This window comes from Terrapene carolina, unplaced genomic scaffold (genome assembly GCF_002925995.2).
Source record: "Terrapene carolina triunguis isolate 2854851 unplaced genomic scaffold, T_m_triunguis-2.0 Scaffold448, whole genome shotgun sequence".
Classification (NCBI taxonomy): Eukaryota; Metazoa; Chordata; order Testudines; family Emydidae; genus Terrapene; species Terrapene triunguis.
In genome coordinates, this window is record NW_020664799.1 from 151,585 (window position 1) to 174,056 (window position 22,472).

The window sequence follows — 22,472 nt, forward strand, 5'->3', positions numbered from 1 at the left end:
GCTTTGCAAGAAGGAATATATGCATATCATACCATTAGACATAATCACAGTTTCAGGTCAATGGACTGTACTTCAAATTTAAAATAAAAAATTCAGCAACCCCAAATTCTCGTGTGCATGGACAAAGTGTGAAGCAATAGTTACTTGCAAATGTTTTTGCTCCATGGGCAAATGATGATCTAATTAACAACCTGAAAGATGTTGATGGATCAAATCACTGACATGTAAAATTGTGTCCTGCCTTGGTTTGCTATTTCAAGGCTTTATGAAGGCAGTTCATGTGTGCAAACTAAATTTGTGGATTTTGTTGAATTTAAAGGAGAGACGTCAGAACTTATTGCAGTTGAGATAATAAATGTTATGAATAAGTATGGAATCAAAAATAAGGTTGTGGCCTCAGCAGATAATACAAATACAAACTTTGGTGGCCTATACAGACATGGAAGAGAAAATTTGTACACCAAAGTAAAGACAAGCTTAAAAAGGGACATGATAGTCCTTGGATGCCTTGCTTACATATTGCATAACTGTGGGTATGTCTACTCTACGAAATTAGGTTGAATTTATAGAAGTCGATTTTTTAGGAAGCGATTTTATATAGTCGATTGTGTGTGTCCCCACTAAGCGCATTAAGTCAGCGGAGTGCATCCACAGTACCGAGGCTAGCGTCGACTTTCGGAATGTTGCACTGTGGGTAGCTATCCCACAGTTCCTGCAGTCTCCACCACCCATTGGAATTCTGGGTTGAGCTCCCACTGCCTGATGGGGCAAAAACATTGTCGCGGGTGGTTTGGGGTACATGTTGTCAGTCGCCCCTCCCTCCGTGAGAGCAATGGCAGACAATCGTTTCGCACCTTTTTTCCGTGCAGACGCCATACCACGGCAAGCGTGCAGCCCGCTCAGTTCAGCCGCCGCTGTTGTGTCCTGGGTGCTGCTGGCAGCAGACTGTGCAGTAGGGCTGCAAACCATCGTCATGCTTCTGCTGCCACTCTGCTCTCCTGCTCTGGCAGCAGACGGTACAATAGGGCTGCAAACCATCGTCATTGAATGACCGAACGACCGCTTCCGCAGCCACTCTGCTCTCCTGCTCTCCTGCAGACGCCATACCACAGCAAGCATGGAGCCTGCTCAGATCACCGCGGCAGTTATGAGCACTGTAAACACCTTGCGCATTATCCTGCAGTATATGCAGCACCAGAATCTGCAAAAGCAGGCGAGGAGGCGACGGCAGTGCGGTGACGAGAGTGATGAGGACATGGACACAGACTTCTCTCAAAGCACGGGCCCTGGCAATTTGGACATCATGGTGGTAACGGGGCAGGTTCATGCCATGGAACGCCGATTCTGGGCCCGGGAAACAAGCACACACTGGTGGGACTGCATAGTGTTGCAGGTCTGGGAGAATTCTCAGTGGCTGCGAAACTTTCATGGAACTTTGTGACTTGCTTTCCCCTGCCCTGAAGCGCAAGAATACCAAGATGAGAGCAGCCCTCACAGTTCACAAGCGAGTGGCGATAGCCCTCTGGAAGCTTGCAACGCCCAACAGCTACCGATAAGTCGGGAATCAATTTGGAGTGGGCAAATCTACTGTGGGGGCTGCTGTGATCCAAGTAGCCAACGCAATCACTGAGCTGCTGCTAGCAAGGGTAGTGAATCTGGGAAATGTGCAGGTCATAGTGGATGGCTTTGCTGTAATGGGATTCCCTAACTGTGGTGGGGCAATAGACAGAACACATATTCCCTCATCAGGGAGGAGTACAGAAATCGATTTTAAGACCTCTTTAAGTCAACAAAAATGGCTTCGTCGTGTGGACGGGTGCAGGGTTAAATTGATCTAATGCTGCTAAATTCGACCTAAACTCGTAGTGTAGACCAGGGCTGTGCCTGAACTGCAAGGAATATAATCCCGGTAGATGCTGAGAGCATTCTAATTAACATTTTGGCTATTTTCATATATTCACTGTTCGTGTGGAAAGACTGAAAAGTTTTTGTCAGTACATGAGACAAGAATATCAGAGTATCCTGGGATTCAGTAATGTCAGATGGCTGTAGATTTTACCTGCTTTAAAGAGGATCCTTCAATTTTATGAGTCATTTTTCTTGTCAAAGGAAAAGTGACCATTAGTTCTTCACAAAATATTTAAAGACCCATGTACTGAACTCTGGCTTGCTTTTATCCATGCAAACATGACACTTTTTCATGACACAATCAAATCATTTGAGGGAGATGATCGCTATGCAGTAAAGTCAGAGAATATTTTAAACAATCTCAAAAAGAAGCTGGTTACAAGGTGTAAAGAAAACTTTGTGCCTCTTTTAAGAGAAAACTACTTAGAGACCTAGAAGAAGTGGGGATTGTTACACATCAGTGCTATCTTAATGTGTCAAGATCTTTCTTCAATACAGGCATAAAATACATATGTGCATGGGGAAAGCATACAGATGATTTGAAGTGTCTGCTTTTAAAGAAAACTCCTTTAAGATCCAAGATTGAAAAAGCAGTTGAGTTACTGCAGAGGAAATACCCCAATGTGACAATTAACAAGGATGAACTATTTGATGAAAACAACAAGGTGTCCGGTGGCACCTTAAAGACTAACAGATTTATTTGGGCATAAGCTTTCGTGGGTAAAAGACCCCACTTCTTCAGGTGCATTTATCAAAAAGTGGGGTTTTTTACCCACGAAAGCTTATGCCCAAATAAATCTGTTAGTCTTTAAGGTGCCACCGGACTCGTTGTTGTTTTTGACTAACACAGCTACCCCTCCGATGTTTGATGAAGTAACTCTGTTAAATGAGTTTGTGACAGGGAAACTATGTGAATGCAATGACACAACTACAATGATCATAGTGTGTGGCAGATGGGATGAAGTAATCAAGCATTGTAGGGAATCCTCAGTACCACATGCAAATATAAAAAAAAGTGGCAGAACTGATCCTGTGCCTGCCTGGCAGTAATGCTTCAGTCGAAATGATATTTTCTGTCATGAATGACCTGTGGACAGGAGAAAAATCCAGATACAAGGTTGAAACTGTGAAAACCATTCTCAAGTTACTGTCAAAACAAACTTCACTTTGACCTGGAGGTTAATCATAGAATCATAGAATATCAGGGTTGGAAGGGCCCTCAGGAGGTCATGTAGTCCACCCCCCTACTCAAAGCCCGGACCATTCCCAACTAAATCATCCAAGCCAGGGCTTTGTCAAGCTTGACCTTAAAAACCTCTAAGGAAGGAGGCGGATTCCACTAGCAGAAGCAACAAGTCATCATGCAATACAGAGATAACACAGCATTAATTGATAAGCCTGTCAAAAATAAATGATATTGGCATCGGTGCAAAGAAAGAGATTCTTTAAATAGGCCATTTGGACAGTGGGTACGGAAAACTGATGTTGAATAATGTTTTTGTATTGTTTATAACCAGTGTTTGAATGAGCTTCTTTAGTGTGACATCACATCCAAACTGATTACATGCATATTTGTTTTGTATTTGTAGTGTATATGTGCAACTGCTAAAATATAAGCTGCTAAATTAATTTGCCTCCCTATGCTCTGCAACTTACATTTTCAGTCTTGGCTTCTTTGCTGTGCTCTCACCTCTGTGTGTCCATTTTGGTTTACAAAATGTGGTGGTCACCTTACCACATTTTGAAACTTGGGGATACGCAAGACAAATCAGACTACTGAAAGTAGGGTGACCAGATGTCTCAATTTTATAGGCACAGTCCCGATTTTGGGGGCTTTTTCTTATACAGGCACCTATTATCCACCACCCTCTGTCCCGATTTTTTACACTTGCTATCTGGTCACCTTAACTGAAAGGGTACAGTAGCCTGGAAAGGCTGAGAGCTACTGCTCTAGGGCTCTCTCTGGCTCTGATTCATTCAATCTGGAGATTTCTCCTTGTTCAGGTTCTTTCTGGATCCCTTTCGGGGGGAGGAGGTTTCCTCAAATTCTACCACAAGAGGGCTCTGGCTATTGCTTGGAGGGGAGGCTACTCTATGTCTGGCTGCTAAGGATACTGGGGTTGGACTTCCTGGGTCAGACTCTGCTGCTGCCGCCTCCATTGTGAGCCAGGAGCCCGCGCTGATCAGCTGCCGCTACCCGGAGGGGTGTGTGTGTGGGGAGAGCCCTTCCCTAGCGCCCCTCTGTGCCCAGCCGGGGGCGACTTTCTCCGGTGGCTGGAACCAGCCCCTGGGGCAGCCCCGGGCTCTGCCGACACCAGCTCCTGAGCCGCAGACTCCAGGTGATGGGAGAGACCCGGGGAAAAGGGCTGGGGCCGGGCAGGAAAGTGACTCTGCACCAACGGCCCCTCCTCGCCCCAGCTCTGCTCCCGGGCGGGGTCTGCGAGTCCCAGAGCTGCTGCCCTTCCTGACCCCCCCAGGCTCTGCTCCCCTGAGCGCCTGCAGGAGCCGAGCCAGCTCCGGGATTGTGAACGCGCCGGGCCGGGACAGGGACCAAGTCTCCCAGCCCGAGGGGAGGGGAGGGGGGGGGAAGGAGGGAGAGAACAAAATGTCAGGAGGGATCAATACTCCCATTCAGGGCAAGATTTTCAAAAGTGCTCAACTGCCAACATCTCCCCATAGACAACATTGGAGAATGCCCCCTATGAAGAACAATGGAGAGTGCCCCCTCCCTGTGGAGAATAGTGAGAGTTGCTGAGGGCTGAGCTCTTGAAAATCTTACAGAGAACTGAAGAAATGATAGACAGTCTGAGGCTGTGGCTTTGCTGCCAACATAGGGGGTGTTTTTACAGCGGGAGATTCCTGCTGTAAAATCTTAGTGGAGAAATTACTCTAATTTTTACCATGATGTAGCTAAGCAAGGACAAACCCAGGAGTGTTGACCCCAACAAGCTATATTGTGGTAAAAATCTGGCTGCACCCTGTCTCCACTGGCATTTTACCAAGAATTGGCTGTCATTTGTTATTGTGTAAAAAAACTAAAACAAAACCCCTCTTCTGGCAGTAGAGACAGCCTACCAAAGGCGGGGGGGAGGGGAGGTTCCCAGCACCCAGACCTGCCTAGATCCCTTTCCTGAAGCATCCCTGGGCAGATTCATTTTCCTGGGAACAGGGCAAGGAGCAGAGAGAGAAAGCCAGCTCCTAACAATGCCAAGGAGTATCCCCCAAAGCTGCTCCTTTGATTCTGCTTTTTATGATTATTATTGTTCTTTTCAGGCACACAAAAGTAGCCTGGGCTTTTTGCAGAAAGAAGTGTATGTATGTAGTCCACAGCAAATTCATATATTCTACGGCCAGAAGAGACCATTTTGATCATCTAGTCTGATCTCTTTCAAAACACAGGTCAGAGAATTTCACCTAGTGTTTCCTGCATCAAGCCCAATACCTTGTGGCTGAGCTAGAGCAGATCTTTTAGTGAGACATCCGATCTTAGCTGAAAGACTCCAAGTGATGGAGAATTCACCACATCCATCCAATGAGCTGTTCCAAGGATTAATTATCCTCATTGTTAAAAATTTCCACCTTTTCCCCTGAGTTTGTCTAGCTCCAGCTTATAGCCATTGGATCTTGTTCTGTCTTTATTTGCTAAATGAAAGATTCTTACTCTATCAAAAATGTCTTCCTTTGTAGATACTTAGACAGTGATCACATTGCCGCTTAATCTTCTTTTGGATGTGTTAAATAGATTGAGTTTCTGAAGTCAGGTTTTCCAGGCCTCAAATCATTCTCCTCTGAATTCTCCAGTTTCCCAATAGCCTTTTAAAAAGTGTGGATACCAGAATCAGATACAGAATTCTTCTAATGATTTCACCAATGTTTTATACAGACAATATACCACCTCCCTACTCTATATTCCCCTGCTCATACGTCCAAGGATCATATTGGATCTCTTAGCCACAGCATCACACTGGGAGCTCATGTTTAGCTGGGTTCCACCATGACCCCAAAGTCCTTTTCAGAGTTACTGCTTTCCAGGGTACAGTCCCTCATTCTGTAAGCATGACCTACATTTGTTCTTAGATGTATAACCTTACCTTTGACTGTATTAAAACAAATGTGTTTCAGATGAGCTCATCTTACCAAGAGCTCCCATTTGCTCTACAATACTGACCTATCATTATCATTTTTACTAGTCTAATAATTTTTGAGTCATACTTTACCAGCAATGACTTTATAATGACTTCCTTTATCACCCAACTTGTAATCTCCTCAAAAATATCAAGTTTGTTTGACAAGATCTGTGTTCCATAAAACCATGTTGATTGGCATTATGTTACCATCTTCTAATTTTTTACTGAGTGGGTCCTGTATTCATTCCATTGTTCCATTCTATTACCAACAGGGTAATACATTACCCAGGTCAACCCATTTGCCCAATCTTGCAAACATTTTTGTATGTAAATAATTGCTCATGAAAATAATAACATCAATCCTATAAGTTAAGTTTTTCGCCTGCTTAATTGCATGCAGGATTGGGTCCAATGTTCAGACCTGACACAAATGAGGGTCATGGCAGAAGCAATGCGGGACAGAAGGAACAAGTGGAACTGTAATGAGTTCAGGGGATGACTCAGTAAGGCATGGGTGCATCTTGGTGATGATATTATATCAGTTTATTTTTAATATCTAAAGAATGGATACAATGTTCAAAAGCACCATAGGCATTTAGGAGCCTTTCAATGGGAGTTAGGCATCTAACCTGTTTATGCCCCCAGGGAGCTTTTCAAAGGCATCTATTGGCATCTTTAGGCTCCTAAATACCTTTGAAAATCTGTCCCTTAAATGCTTTTGCAAGTTGGAGTTAGGCCCACTGGAAAATCGTAGAAATGTGGGGTGGGAGGGACCTTGAGAGGTCATCTAGTCCAGTCCCCTGCACTGAGGCAGGACTAAGTATTATATACACCATCCCTGACAGGTATTTGTCTAACCTGTTCTTAAAAACCTCCAATGACAGAGATTCCTCAATCTCCCTAGGTAATTTATTTCAGTGCTTAAAATGTTCCCCTCGGTAAATAGAAGGGCTGATTTTCGGAGGTGCTGAGCACCCACACCTTGTAGCATTATTATTTGTCCTGCGGGAGAGCCTAGAATCCAGTTCTGTTGTGCTGAGCATTGTACAAATAGACAGTTGCTGCTCCGAACAGCTTATACAATCAAATGCAACAAACTGATGGGAAGCACAAAGGAACAGTTAGGCAATTGTGATCAGTGTGATAAAGAGTGGTCATAGCTCACCATTACTAAGATGTTTATAGGGATGATGGCAAAGGAGAGTATTGGAAGAGGGACAGTGTAGTGGCTTTGCTAGGTCCATGATGTTGTCATGAATTTAGGGCTCACGAAAGGTGAGGGTTTTTTATTGTAGTAAATTCAAAGATATTCTGTCAATGGGTGTTGATTTTCTGTTCCCCTTCTGAGGTTCCCTTTCCCCCCCCAGCACAGGCAATGACTCATCTCTGGATTCTCTCTCTATCCCAGCTGTGAGTGACAAGAAGGAGAACAGTCTGAGATGGAGGAACCATACAAGATGTCTCTGACAAGATCCAAAGGCAATGTTTCTGAGAGCCCTGAGCAGGAAAAATCCCCTAGGAGTCCAGGCGAATCAGAAACACAGCAGCAAAACACTCCAGAGGAAAGTAAATCTGCTCACAGTGGGCGAGGTGTGAGGAAGCGCAAAGGCACCATCGTCCGCCGGAGAACATTCATGGGGGAGAGGCCCAACATCTGCATTGAGTGCGGGAAAAGCTTCCTTCAGAGCTCAGACCTTATTAACCATCGGCGAATCCACACAGGGGAGAAACCCTATAAATGCATTGACTGCGGGAAAAGCTTCAGCGTCAGCTCAAACCTCATCCGACACCAGAGAACCCACACAGGAGAGAAACCCTATAACTGCCCAGACTGTGGGAAAAACTTCACGGACAAGTCGACCCTGACCCAGCACCAGCGCGTCCATACAGGTGAGAAGCCCTATAAATGCATAGACTGTGGGAAGAGCTTCAGCCGCAGCTCCCACCACAAGAGGCATCTGAGGAGCCCTCCAGGGAAGAGGCAGGGTAAATGCACCCACCGGGAAAGCACTACTGTTGGGAAGGTTAAAGAAACCAAAGCATCAAAGAAGAGAACCTCGACCGTTGAGATCCCCAACACTTGTGCTGAATGCTGGCAAAGCTTCAGCCAGAACTCGGACCTGGTCAAACACATGAGGATCCACACAGGAGAGAAACCCTATGAGTGTCCCGACTGCGGAAAAAGATTCAATGTCAGCTCAAACCTGATCAGACACCAGAGGATCCACACAGGAGAGAAACCCTACACGTGCTCTGACTGTGGGAAAAGCTTCACTGACAAATCCACTCTGACCCAGCACTACCGGATCCACACGGGAGAGAAACCCTATATATGCACTTACTGCGGGAAAAGCTTTAGTCATAGCTCCCACCACAAAAGACATGAAAAAATCCACAAGGGAAGGAACTCGGTGTCCTTCCTGCCATTGTGGCCCTACCCCACTCAAACGTTCTAAAGAACGGGGTGCATACTAAAGAGCCAGAAGGCAGATTGGTGTGAATTATAGAGAGAGAGAAAGTGAGCACTGTGTGACCTGGAGAGTAGGAACTGCTACACGTCATCAGACCGGCAGTCAAACTTCTCCAGTCCCATTTCCAAAAGTGGCTATTAACCACATACCTCAAAGGACGGTGTGAAACTCCTATAAGGGACAATTTTGCAATAACATGTCCATGGGGGGAAAGTGGCTGCCTGTTCCCAGGCTGTTAATTGGTTGGCTTATGTCCTCAATATAAAGATCCCTTAGAAACCTTTATCCTAGCCATGGTAAATGTTGATGATATTTTTTATCATTCCCATAGATGTGTCTAATTCCCTTTTTTTGGAATCCTACTCTTGTTCTCCATAACATCTTGTGGAGGTGAGTTCAACATGCATTGTGTAAATAGTATTTCTTGTTGTCAGTTTTAAATTAGTACCCATTATTTCACTGGGCATCTCCTTTTTCTTGTACTATGAGAGAGGGCGAGTGGGGAACCCAATTTACTGGTACTTTCTCTCTGCTGTTTATACACCTAAATCCCTCTTTTTCATCATCTCTCTAGACTAAATAGTTCCAGTCTTTTCATCCTCTTCCCATACAGAAGTCTCTCCTGCCCTCTAACAATTGTTGTCTCCTGTCTCTGAACCTCCTCTAATTCTGCTATATCTTTTTGAGATGGGATGACCAGATCTGAATGCAGTATTCCTGGTTTGGGTGTCCCATCAATTTATATAGTGGCATTAGAATATTCAGTATTATTTTCTAACCAAATGTTTATCCATACTTTATTTTTTATCCACTATTGCGCATTGTCGAGAGGTTTTCACTGATGTGTCTAGTATGACTCCTGCATCTCTTTCCTTAGTTGTTGCACTTAATTTAGATCCTAGCTGTGTGTATGAGTAGATTATATTGTCCCTTTTAATGGGCCACATGGTGCCAGCAACTTCCAAGCAGAACTCTCTCTTTGAAGTGAAGAGGTAGATTAAATATATACCTATATTGGCCGAGACTTTCAAAGCAGCCTAAGGAGTTTGGATGCCCTGGGTATAGTTTTCAAAAGCTCCTAAGTGATTTGTAATGGTATTTAGGCATTTTTCTGCTCAGCATTGCAACACCTAAGTCTCATTTTCAAAGTTGACTTAAGCACTTAGGAGCCTAATTCCCACTAAAAGTCAAAGAAAAGTTGTTCTACATCACTTAAGGCCAGATTTTCAAAGGTCTTTAGGCACCTAGACATGCAGATAGGTGTCTAGTGGGATTTTCAAAAGTGCTTAAGTGCCTAACTCCCATTGAAATACCCCCTCAAATCAATGGGTGTTAGGCATGTAGGCAATTGTGAAAATCCCTTTAGATGCCTAAATAACTTTAAAAATCTAGCCCTTAGGCACTTTTGAAAATTTTACCCCCAATTTCCAGAGCTGGGTGTCCAAATCCCTTTGGATGGTTTTGAAAAATCTCAGCTGACCTCTGTCAATCATAAGGTTTTTTCATAGTATTTAAACACTTCCCAGGAAAATTAAATCTGATTTTAAACTGATGGCATGATATGGCTCAAAGTGCATTGTGATGCATTTACCTGCACTGAATTCCATCTGCTGTCATGTTGTCTAGTTCATCTAACATTGTTAGGTCCCCTGTGAAGTAACTCAGCCTTCTTTATACACAAAGTACTGCTGTATTCTCAGCAAATTTTGCCACCTCAGTTTTCATATTAAACACTGGCCCTAGCATGGGCATAGTTTGGATGGTTGTCCCCAAAACTGCAAGCCTCGGGCAAGTGTGGAATTTACCCCCCCCCCCAAGCACAGCCCCATTGGCCTGACTGAAGCTGCCCCCCACAAATATAAAAGTCAAACTGTGACCAGATATCCCAATTTTATCAGGACTGTCCTCATTATTACAGGCTTTGTCTTATGTAGGATCCTATTTAACCCCCCACATGCCCATTACTACTCCCCTGTCCTGATTTTTCACACTTGCTATCTGGTCACCTTAACTAGTCCTAATACAGGACTCTGAAGGCACCCCACTGTTAACCTCCTACCATATTGAAAAAATTACTATTTATCCTTTTTGTTTTCTGCCTCTTAGACAGTTTCCAATCCATAACAGTACATTTTTTGTTCATCCTGTGACTACTTGGCTGCCTTAAGAGCCTCTGCTGAGGGACTTTGTCAAAAGGTTTTTTTGAAAGTCTAAATAAATTAGATAAATGAGAACCAGTTTGTATATTAGTTTTTGTTAATAAATGATCAAAGCATGCCTCTAGATCAGGGAGACATGATTTTTGCTTTGCAGAAGCTGTGCAGGTTAGTCCCAATCATGGGGTGTTTTATGACTCTCTGTCTTTAGAGTTTGGCCTGAAGTGGACAAGTTGCCCCAACCTGCCAACTCATGCGTTTGCAGCCCTGGCAGGCCTTCCTGCGTCTCAAATAAAATCTCATGCATGATTAGGGTGACCAGACAGCAAATGTGAAAAATCGGGACGGGGGTGGGGGGGTAATAGGAGCCTATATAAGAAAAAGACCCAAAAATTGGGACTGTCCCTATAAAATCGGGACATCTGGTCATCCTATGCATGATATGCGTGAGTGGGACTTGCACACAAAACACCACTTGGCCTAGGAGAAGGTACACTTGTGAGCCAGGTGACTAAATTCTATGCTCATTTCTGTTGCAGAGTCATATTATTATTTCTGTAGTTCACAACCTGACTGACTAAGCTAGGTCTCTACCTGGAAATAGATCCAAGATCCCTACAATGCCAGATCCAAGTTTCATACCTTTACCAGTGATGTCTTTCAGAATACATATGCCATATCTATGTACTTGGCTACCTGTCTGTAACCCCAGTTCTGAACACATTTTTCTGCCAAACCCAGGAGCCCTGATTCTCAACATTCCACTGTTGTATCACAAATAATTATATAACCCATTGGCAAAGTGTATGTTGCATCTCTCTCTAGGAGGTGGTCCACGTAGAGGATAAAGCCTGGATTCACAAAGGAGCAAGGGGACTTGAGCCTGGGTCACCCACCTCAAAAACACCAGGCTACAGAGTCATTCTCTCTCTCTCTATGGCCCCATGACTCATTATTTATACACAGTGGAACAGGAGAAATTGAGGGAGCCCCACACCAGAATATCCCATAGCTCAGTGGTTAGCACTTTCCTGAGAGGTAGGTGCTGTGACCCAGAGTTCGGCTAGGCTATGCCTACTGTGAAGAAAGGTGGAGGCAAAACAACACCATAGAGATAACATTACATTTTAAACTTTATAAAGGCAAAACAATCGAATAGAAAGTAACATCAAATATTCAGTTAGGAAAATGTTAAACTGTAAATCACCATTCACAATAAAAGAAGTTTTTCAACAACATGTGACCCCGGGAGGGAATCAGTTCCTCCTCTCTCTGGCTGCAAAGTCCAGCTTCACCCCAGTTGTCCCACCTTTGCCTCTCTGCAGCTTGTGATGCTCCTTTGATGACTGCATCTCTTTCCAACGAATGTCAGCTTCTCACCCAGCGATCCACACCTAGGCACTAAAGTATATTCCCTCTGTCAGTGTCCCAATGGGCAACCTCACCGATCATACGCTCTGTGTCCCTCACCACCAGGCTCCTTGCACACAGCCCTTCGAGGGCCAGCTTTCCCCTCCCCAGCAAATTCCATTTTTACCCAACACATCCTCTTTTCGGCGCCTTCTCTGCCTTTTTTCTGGTAGATCCTGAGCCGCCTCCTCCCCACTCAAGCTGCCCTCTTCTTGTCTGCTCCTCTCTCCAGGACATCATTTTATGCTGCTGCACCAAATGCTAGTGCCAGGGCCATAGTTATTACCTGGGAGACCCTTGTCCAAATTATTTCCCCCCCCACAGGCAGAGGGGGTAAGTGAACCTGGGTCTCCCACATCCCGGCTGAGTCCTCTAACCACTGGGTTAAGGGGTTTCAAGCTGGATGTCCACATTTTGAATGGTTCCCAGTTTGGTAGGTGGCCTCTGAGCACACCTACCAGACCTGGCCCTACAGGCAAGATCGGTGTTCACTCACCTGTCTTCCCCAGTTCATGGATTGTTCTGGGCCTTAGGTGGAGATAAGTGCCTAGAGGCAGGCAGCAGTGTGTATGCTCAGAGGCAGAAACATAGGCACCTAGGGAACTTTTACCCTGAAAACTTAGATGAGGTAAGTTGCGGTGCTTGCAGGAAGTGGAGTGGGGTTTGTGGATCACAGTGGAGCCTAAACTTGGGACGTAGATGCCTAGCAGCCTGCTTCTGCTACCAGTTGCTCCATTAGCTCAAGAAGAAATCCAGGCCGTGGATCTGCATGGCCTCAGCCCAAATCCTCCTGAGGGAAAACACAGTCTGTGATCATGCAGTGACAGAATGTATTATAATGCACCTGCACAAGGGGCAGGGCGAAGGTTGCATGGGTACCTCTCATAAGTTTACAGTTACATTATTTATTTAACATTTAGACTGCGATAGAGCCTAGAAGCCTCATCCAGGTCCGATCTCCACTGTGCCGGGTGGTGTACAAACATACAGCTAGTGACAGTCCTTGTCCCAGAGAGCTTAGCATATAACAGATGGATAAGAGGAACAAAGGGACCGAACTGAGGTAACAAAAATAATAGGCTATACACAATACTTTGCCAATCAGGAGTAGTAATTATATATATATGCAAATTAGCTCATTAAATAATTTGCCTAAAACATCACACATGAATCTGTACAAAAGTTGGCATCTCTGTACCACGCACCTTCCACTGGACCAGAAATGGAATATCAATTCTTGTATTTCTCTCTCCTGCCTTCTCGTCTATCTGTGCTTGTTTGTGTGTGCTGGAGAAAGCTGGACTTGACCCAACAGCTTTGTGAGTAAGCTGAGAACACTCTGGCTGAAACCCTGCAAACACTTCCAGCATTTAGCTGAGAAAAGCTACCGTTCTTCCCCAGCAGATTTAACTTTCAGAGAGGTTTCCATCATGTGCAATAACTCATGAGCTAAAGCCTTCGAGAGTAAGAAAGTAGCTGGATAGAAACATGGCCCTTTGGGAGACAATTGAAGCTATGTAATTGACGCCATAAGGAGCAGGATTCCACCTCTGAAGTTTTTGTCCTAGTTTTGAGGTGCACTAACTCCTGCTTAACCCATAAACCTCAACAACCCTGTAGATAGATGGTTCAGGATTGAATCAGGCAAACACACATGTTTGACACCAGTAAGTGTCTGCGATCACACAGAACATTAAAAAGCATTTACTATTGTGGATGGTGGCAAAATCACCAGAGGTGGTAACACGGTGCTAAAGATTTAGCTCCTTAAGGCCTTGTCTACACTACATGGACAATAACAGCATAGCTACAGTGCCTTAGCTATGCCAGCATTACACTGTAATGCAGATGCAGGCTATGGAAGTATTTTTTTCGGTGCTGTAGGACAACCACCTCCCTGAGTGATGGTAGCTAGATTGACAGTAGCATCTTCCATCAACCTAGCTGAGTCTACATCTGTAGTTAGGTTGGCAAAGCTAAGCAGCTGCTCACGGGTGTGGATTTTTCACACCTCTGAGGGACGTAGCTATGTTGACCTACATTTTATGTGTAGACCAGGCCTTACTTTGGTCTCTCACTGCAAGGCAAGTTTTCCCAAGGTTGAATTGTTCTTGTATCTCTTTTCTGAGATAGCTACTCTATATTCCCCTGCTCAGACATTATCAATTCTCACTTCTAAAGATCAATTCTCTGCTGCTTCCCTAAAATCATTCAGCTCCCTGATAGCAATTAACTCTCCTACCCCCTCGCAATAATTAATGAGTGCCCTCCATGATCAATTCTCCCTAATCACCCTGTGTGAATCCCCCTACTCAGTACCTCTTTGCAAGTCTCAGGACAGCTCCTGCTAAATAGGTTTCTCATCTGCTCTTTTGCCACTTCCCCCACATTCCCATACTGTGTAGCCCCATAGAGCTATCCCGAGCTGCAGGTCTGCCAGCCCCACAGAGTTGGAGACAAACAGTACCCAGAGAGCAAACAACGCCAGAATTTCTGGCTAAGAGGTTGACTTGTAGCAGATCTGATCTGAAGATCTCACAAGAAATGTCCAACCCACCCACCAAGGCCATTTGCGGGTCATGGACAGCAGCAGGAGGGGGCTGGGAAGGGCTCCGGGCAGAAGCTCTGCAGTGAGACAGATAGATGCAGAGCAGCTCCAGGGTTAATTCTGCTTCCATTATTCCAACATTACAATTCAGTGTTAGAAGAAAGTGGTTATTTCTATGACTATTTACACAGAACAACCCCTGCCAGCAATCCAGTTGTCAATTGTGGTATCCTTATGGGCATTGGCCTGCATCTCCTTGGCACAACAGGTACTAAGAGTGCTGGGGCAGACGGGTCTAGGCCCAGTCATTGGACCCAGGCCACAAGTGAATTCTGGGGACAACAAATGAAAAAGTAGGGACAGGAGTGAAGATTAAAGGTTGGAAATGAGGGATCCAGAAAGGGAAACTGAGCAGAGAATCCCTGACAGCACCCACTGCTTCAAAGGTGTCTTAAGGAGTCAGTGGACAGCGCCCAGAGGAACTCTGCCCTGCAGCATGATCAGATGAGGGAGTGGAAATAGGCTTCTCAGTCACAGAGAACCCTTGGTCCAGAGTCCTCCTTCTGGAGTGATGGATGGCTGTCTTGGCCAGTGCCAGAAGGAGGTTGACAAGATCTCATGACTTTGGGGGGCCGCAGATGGGTGTGAATGAATTAGGATGCGCAGGGAAGCGCAGTCAGAACCTTAGTAAGAGGTTCTGGAAGAGGAAAAGCACCTTGATGCATCTTACATAGATGTGCGCCAGGGTCTCCGTCTCTGCAGAAGGGACAGGAATTAGGTGAGTTCATGAACCACGCCAGGTACATGCCTGTGCTTATGGCTCCATGGAGGGGCTGCCAACTAATATCCCTGGCGGGCTATGGAACCATACGGTAGGAGAGTAGAGGCTGGCGTTCCTCCTGCTCCTCAAGCAGCAGCAGGTCCCACCATGTGGTGTTGGGGTGGGACAGGCAGGTGAGAAAGTTGAGGGTGTGACACATGAGCAAGTACAGGTATTTTCTGGGTGTGGTTCGGACACGGACTGGCTGGATGTCATGCAGCTGACTCAGGTGGCGTGTTGGGAGCAGCCGGTGAGGCTGTCGGGAGTCAGGGGTACGATGAGTTCCAGAGGGCCTGGGGTGAGAGATGGACAGGAGGCACTCTCCCAAAGGACCTGCTCAAGAAAAGTGAGAGAAGCATGAGGCAAGGCTGCCCTCACTTGGAGGGTGGGCAGCCCCATACACTGGTTGAGTGCTGTCGGGTCCATCCCCTCCCTTTGCTGCTGCATGGGGCAACACAGTATGGGGAGGAGGTGAGCAGCCCTCAGTGGTGAAAGAACAGGTTAAGGACTATTTAGAAAAGCTGGACATGCACAAGTCCATAGGTCCAGATCTAATGCATCCAAGGATGCTGAAGGAGTTGGCTGATGTGATTGCAGAGCCATTGGCTATTATCTTTGAAAATTCGTGGTGATTGGGGGAGGTCCCGGACAACTGGAAAAAAGCAAATATAGAGCCCATATTTTAAAAATGGAAGAAAGAGAACCCGGGGAACTACAGACCTCACTTCAGTCCCCGGCAAAATCATGAAGCAGATCCCCAAGGAATCCATTTTGAAGCACTTGGAGGAGAGGAAGGTGATCAGGAACAGTCAACATGGATTCACCAAGGGCAAGTCATGCCTGACCAACCTGATTGCCTTCTATGATGAGATAACTGGCTCTGTGGATATGGGGAAAGCGGTGGATGTGATATATCTTGATTTTAGCAAAGCTTTTGATACGGTCTCCCACAGTATTCTTGCCAGCAAGTTAAAGAAGTATGGATTGGATGAATGGACTATAAGGTGGTGTAAAGGTGTGGGACTGACTTCTGCGGTGCCTCCTGCTGGTCGTCTTGGGAATTAGCTCATTTCCAGCCTTGGAGTGCCCTCTGCAGGCCAGTGTCAGCTACCACTTGGCCCCTGTGTCCCTCCCGGACCCAGTGCCCTGTTGTCTGGGGTGTTGCCCCCTGGCAATAACCCCTCACAGCTCTGGGGCTCCCCCTCCCAGGGTAACCCCCACCCACTATCCCCACTTCGCCTCAGTCTTGGCTACTGCCCAGTCTCCATCTAGCCCCCGTTCACTGGGGCAGACTGCAGTATAAGCCACTCATCACAGGCAAAGGGGTTTGGACCTGCTGCCTCTGCCTACCCATGGGATGCCCCCTGCAACCCAGTATCTAATAGGCCTTACCAGGCCTTGGAGGTACCAGAATGTCCAGTACTCCAGGTATGCATGAGTGACTACCCTAACATGAACTAGTGCACCTTGCCCCACCACACACCCCTGGCACGGAGAGCAGGTGGGAGGGATCCCACCTGCCTCCCATCCCAGACCATCAGGCCAGAATTCTTGGCCCAATTGATTTGGGTGGAAGAGACCGGCAAAGAGATGGGGGGAGGGATAGCTCAGTGGTTTGAGCATTGGCCTGCTAAACCCAGGGTTGTGAGTTCAATCCTTGAGGGGGCCATTTAGGGAACTGGGGTAAAAATCTGTCTAGGGATTGGTCCTGCTTTGAGCAGGGGGTTGGACTAGATGACCTCCTGAGGTCCCTTCCAACCCTGATATTCTATGATTCTATGGCTTGGCATGGCACGCCCACCCATGATGAACACAAGGGGTGGGGACAGGAAGGAGGAGAGTCCAGGAACTCCAGTCAGGAATTTTCTGAGGCATCCTTGAAATAAAGGCCCCAGGGGCTCTCAGAATCCCTGGCTGGCAGCAGGGGCAGGTTTCTCTGCGGCTCTGTCTCTGGTCCATTTGCTCTGGAGGTTTCTCTGTGCTCAGGATGGAGAGAAGGATTCTGGCCGCATCACCCCGTGAGGCATTTCTGTGCCGGTGGGGAGCGCAGGGAAAGGGTTTTCATTAAATGTTGTCGCTAGAGGGCCCTGGTTGTTGCAAAGGGAGGGAGGCGGCTGCTCTCTGCCTGTCTGCTCAGCACATCGGGGGTTGAGCTTCCTGGGTCAGACTCTGCCGCCACCTCCATTGTGAGCCGGGAGCCGGGGCTGAGCCGCTGCTGCTCCCCAGCGGGGTGTGTGCGGGGAGAGCCCTTCCCTAGCGCCCCTTTGTGCCCAGCCGGGGGGACTTTCTCCGGTGGCTGGAACCAGCCCCTGGGGCAGCCCCGGGCTCTGCCGACACCAGCCCCTGAGCCGGAGCCTGCAGGTGAGGGGAGAGACCCGGGGGAAAGGGCTGGGGCCGGGCAGGAAAGTGACTCTGTACCACCGGCCCCTTCTCGCCCCAGCTCCGCTCCCGGGGGGGCGGGGGTCTGCGAGTCCCAGAGCTGCTGCTCTCCCTGACCCCCCCCACCCCCCAGGCTCTGCTTCCCTGAGCGCCTGCAGGAGCCGAGCCAGCTCCCTGTGACAGGGGAGGGGAGGGGAGAGGGGGCCGGAGGGAGACAGGGACAGAGACTGGCAGGGGCAGCAGGAGCAATCAGTGGGGAAGGAGGTTCCCGGCTCCCAGCCCTGCCCAGCCCCATTCCCTGCAGCACCCCGGGGCAGATTGACTTTCCTGGGACAAGGTGAGGAGTAAAGAGTGGAAAAGCCAGTTCCTGCCTCTGCCTATTCCCCCTGCTGCTGGGGGAATGTGCTGCCCTGGGGACATGGTCAGAGGGATCCCCCAAAGCGGCTCCTTGGATTATGCTCTTTTCTAGTGTTTGAGTCAGAGAATCTATTACTGGGGTGTTAAAAATGTCTCATTGGGTTTAGTCTTGGTGCTAGGTGATGGGTTTGCACCGTAATAAAGGGACTAAGAATTTAATATTCTCTGAGTGGGTATTTCTGATGGATGCTCCATAAATACTAATACAGTCTTAAAGAAATTAATTGAAGAGTTGTTTTGATTTTGCAGCTCACAATGGGGTACAACTGAATGTAAGGAGCTGAATCATTATCCAGGGAAGCCAATACGCTGAAGATGTCACCCAGGAAATCCAAGAGGACTGTGAGCCAGAGCCCTGAGCAGGACAAACCCTGTGAGAGCCAGTGCAGGCCAGAGGAGCCAGAGCCCATGGAGAAGAGACCAGTGAAACTCATCCAAGGAATTAAGAAGCGAAAGGATTTTGTGGTGCACCAGGGAACCCAGACGGAGGAGAGCCCCAACATCTGCATCGAGTGTGGGAAAAGCTTTACCCAGAACTCCAGTCTCATCAACCATCGTAGAACCCACACAGATGAGAAGCCCTACAAATGCCCTGACTGTGGGAAATGTTTCGGCGTCAGCTCCAGCCTCAGCCGGCACCAGCGCATCCACACGGGCGAGAAGCCCTACGCCTGCCCTGACTGCGGGAAGAGCTTCAGCGACAAGTCCAACCTAACCCAGCACCAGCGTGTCCACACGGGTGAGAAGCCCTACAAGTGTATTGACTGTGGGAAGAGCTTCAGCCGCAGCTCCCACAAGAAGAAGCACTTGCGGCACCTGATGGGGAAGAGGCCAGGCAAGTGCTCGTCACCGCAGCAGCGTGAGGGTGCCGTGGGGAAGGCCAAGGCCAGGAGGAAGGTGGAGGTGCTGAACACGTGCACCGAGTGCTGGCAGAGCTTCAGCCAGAATGCTGATCTCATCAAGCACATGAGGATCCACACTGGCGAGAAGCCCTTCAAATGTACTGACTGTGGGAAGAGCTTCAGTGTCAGCTCCAACCTCTTCCGGCACCAGCGCATCCACACTGGAGAGAAACCCTACACATGCTCTGACTGTGGGAAAAGCTTCACTGACAAGTCCACCCTGACCCAGCACCAGCGCATCCACACGGGCGAGAAGCCCTACATCTGCACCTTCTGTGGGAAGGGCTTCAGCCACAGCTCCCACCACAAGAGACATGAGAAAATCCACAAGGGCGAGAACCCGCTACTGACCTTCCCCACCCAAACATTCTGAACAGCTGGACATTTGAGGATCATGCAGGGATCAGTGTGGGCTCCACTGTGGGGAGCTGTCTGCATGGTGGGGATTTGTCTTCTGGAGATTAGGAACGACCACAGAGATTGCATAGATGTTCAGAACAGAAGGGACCATTAGATCATCTAGTCTGACTTCCTGCACATCACATGCCTGAGAATCTCACCCAGTAACTCCTGCGTCCAGCCCAGTAACTTGTGGTTGACTGAGAAAGTGTGTCTAGAAAGAGGAATCCAAACTCAGTTTAAATGCTCCAGGTTATGGAGAATCCACCGCAGCCTTTGGGATCTGTTCCCAGGGTTCACTACAATCCTGTAAAATCTTACCTCTTATTTTCAGTTTGAACACTGCTGACTTCAGCTCCCAGCCACTGGAACTTTGCTAGAGTAAAGAGCCCTCTGGTATCAGCAATATGATCCTCACGTAGATACCTACAGACTGTGATTAGATCCCCTCTTAATCTACCCTTCAATAGCTAGAGCTCCGTAAGTTTTCTTTCACTGTAAGGCATGTTACAAATCATTCTGTGTAGCCCTTCTCTGAATCCTCTCCAGTTTTGCAACAGCCTTTTTAAAGTGTGGACACCGGAACTAGACACAGCACTCTAGAATGGTCTCTCGTCCATAGGATCAGAGCAATTGTCCTTCTACTGCCATCACCTGTCTCCAAAAGTGGCTATTCCCACCTCCTTCAAAGGAAGGTGTGAAACTCCCCTAATGAAAAGTTTTCCAGTAGCCTACTCATGGGGGAAAGCTGCTGCATCTATCCAGGAAATGGGTGGCTGGCTTCTGCTCTTTACATAAGCACCCCTTATAAATGTTCCTCCTAGCCATTGTAACTAGGGATGGTATTTCTGTCCTTCACATCAATGTCTAATGTCAATGCTACTGTTTGCCTCCATACACCCTGTGGCAGAGATTTCCACAGGTTATTTATGCATTGTGTAGAATAGCATGTCTATCAGTTTTACATTTTATGTCTCTCAGTTTCATTGCCTGTGCCCTTTTTCTTGTATGGAGAGAGAGGGCAAATAGGAGCATCTTCTCTATCCCATTTATTGTTTTATACACCTCTACTATGTCTTCTCATTAATCTCTTCTCTGACACAGTTCCAATCTTTTCAGTCTCTCACCATACAAAAGTCTCTTCCAGGCCTGTAATTATTCTTGTCACCCATCTCTGAATACCTTCCGTTTCTCCTATGTCCTCTCTGAGATGGGGTGACCAGAACTACACACACCATTGATTTATATAGTGGCATTAGAATATTCTCAGTATTATTTTCTATCCAACTGTTTATATGTCTTGTGTGTGTTTCTTTGTTACCCACTGCTGCACATCGTGCAGAGCTTTTCATTCAGTTGAACACCAAGACTTGTAGGCCTTTTTCCTGAGATGTTACTAGCATTGTGTACGAGTAGTTCATCTTGTTCCTTTTCATTGGCCATGTAGTACCATTAATTTTTAAGCAGCACTCCCTAATCAAGTGAATGGAAAGTTATAAAAAATATCTCGTATCTATCTATAGTAGGGTTTTGATAGCACCCATCACAGTAGTATCTAAGCACTTCCTAGATAAATTGAATCTTCATTAAAAAATATGAAGGCTGTTGTCCAGTGCATTACCTCACACTTATCTGCACTGAATTCCCTCTGCCATCACATTGCCTCAGCTTTGCTAGATCCCTCTGCACTCAGCCTCCTTTATATGTGACTAAACTAAAATATTTTTGTGTCATCTGCAAATGTTGTCACCTCGCTGCTCACCCTGTTCCTTCAGTAATAAATATATTAAACACAAGTTCTAAGTCAGAACCACAGGACACCCTACCTATCATCTTCATCTCCTCTAACATGCATCTCCTCTTTGCTGTGTCAGCATCTCTCTGTTCCTTGTTCTGACACACCATTCCTCTTCAGAGTCCCCTTCGTCCCTATCCTTTGTCCCGAGTCGAGTGGTGAGCTCTAGGTAGCCATCAGCATTCTCAGCTTATTATTTCCATTACAATCCAGGCTAGAGTCCCTAACTGAGATCAGGGCCCCACTGTGCAGGAGCTGCACATACACATGTTGAGAGACAGTGCCTGCCCCAAAGAGCTCCCAGGCTAAATGGACAAGACAGACAAATGGGGAGGGGGACAGAGGGCAGGTCTACACTTAAAATGCTGCAGCGGCACAGTTGCACTGCAGCAGTTTCAGTGAAGACACTACTATGCCCCTGGGAGAGCTTCTCCCCTTGGCATATTTAATCCACCTCCACAAGAATTTTCACACCCCTGAGCGACGTAGTTATACTGATGTAAGTTTATAGTGTAGACCTGGCCAGAGACCCAAAGAGGGGTAAGGGACTTGCCCAAGGTCACCCAGCTGGCCAGTGGCAGGACTGGGAATAGAACACTTTTGCTCTCTTGGGTTGTCCAGAGTGAAATTACCCAGAGTCTCATCCTTACTTAGTCTTACTCCTATCATCTCCTTAAAAACAAACCAGATATATTCAAAATAGAGAAACTATTCTAGTAAACCCAAAGAAACGAATTGCATGACATATCTAGATTTAAACTGCTTGTAAACTACACTAAATGACGTACTCTCAGCTTAGTTACAGAAGACTAAAAGGAAAATATGTTAAATTTCTAGACATCAGTGATCCTTTTCTTCTTTACACAGGAAAGTTTTACCAGTTATAAAAGTTTTACTATTATATCAGTTAAACCTCCCATGTGGACAGTTTTATTGCAGTATAGGAGTGACTTTTTTCAGCTTATTTTAAACCCTGTCCCAAGCGACATAAGCTAAACCAGAAAAAAGCTGCTTTAACTGGAGTAGCTGTCCACATGGTGAGATATATATGCTGGTTTAAATTCACACGAAGGCCTTGGCTACACTGGCGCTGTACAGCGTTGCAACTTGCTGCGCTCAGGGGTGTGAAAATGCCCCCCC

At 46.8% G+C, this 22,472-nt stretch overlaps 2 protein-coding genes across 3 annotated transcripts in view; both read left to right on the forward strand.

Moving 5' to 3' along the window:
• Positions 1 to 4,076: 4,076 nt before the first annotated feature.
• LOC113405112 (zinc finger protein 436-like) lies at positions 4,077 to 9,786 on the forward strand. Of its 2 annotated transcripts, none has more exons than XM_026658464.1 (2): positions 4,077 to 4,247; positions 7,403 to 9,786. In XM_026658464.1, the coding sequence occupies exon 2, from the start codon at positions 7,475 to 7,477 to the stop codon at positions 8,489 to 8,491; it is 1,017 nt and encodes a 338-aa protein (XP_026514249.1). In that variant the 5' UTR covers positions 4,077 to 4,247; positions 7,403 to 7,474; the 3' UTR covers positions 8,492 to 9,786. The 2 variants fall into 2 exon arrangements, with proteins under 2 accessions (XP_026514249.1, XP_026514248.1); XM_026658463.1 differs by having other exon boundaries at positions 7,444 to 9,786.
• Positions 9,787 to 17,626: 7,840 nt separating this feature from the next.
• The window catches only part of LOC112119795 (zinc finger protein 345-like), a 14,616-nt gene continuing 9,770 nt past the window's right edge, over positions 17,627 to 22,472 (forward strand). Inside the window, exons 1-2 of the mRNA XM_026658462.2 lie at positions 17,627 to 17,801; positions 18,486 to 19,477. Coding sequence (XP_026514247.1) covers positions 18,552 to 19,477 — 926 coding nt within the window. The 5' untranslated portion in view covers positions 17,627 to 17,801; positions 18,486 to 18,551. The remainder of the gene's footprint in view (positions 17,802 to 18,485; positions 19,478 to 22,472) is intronic.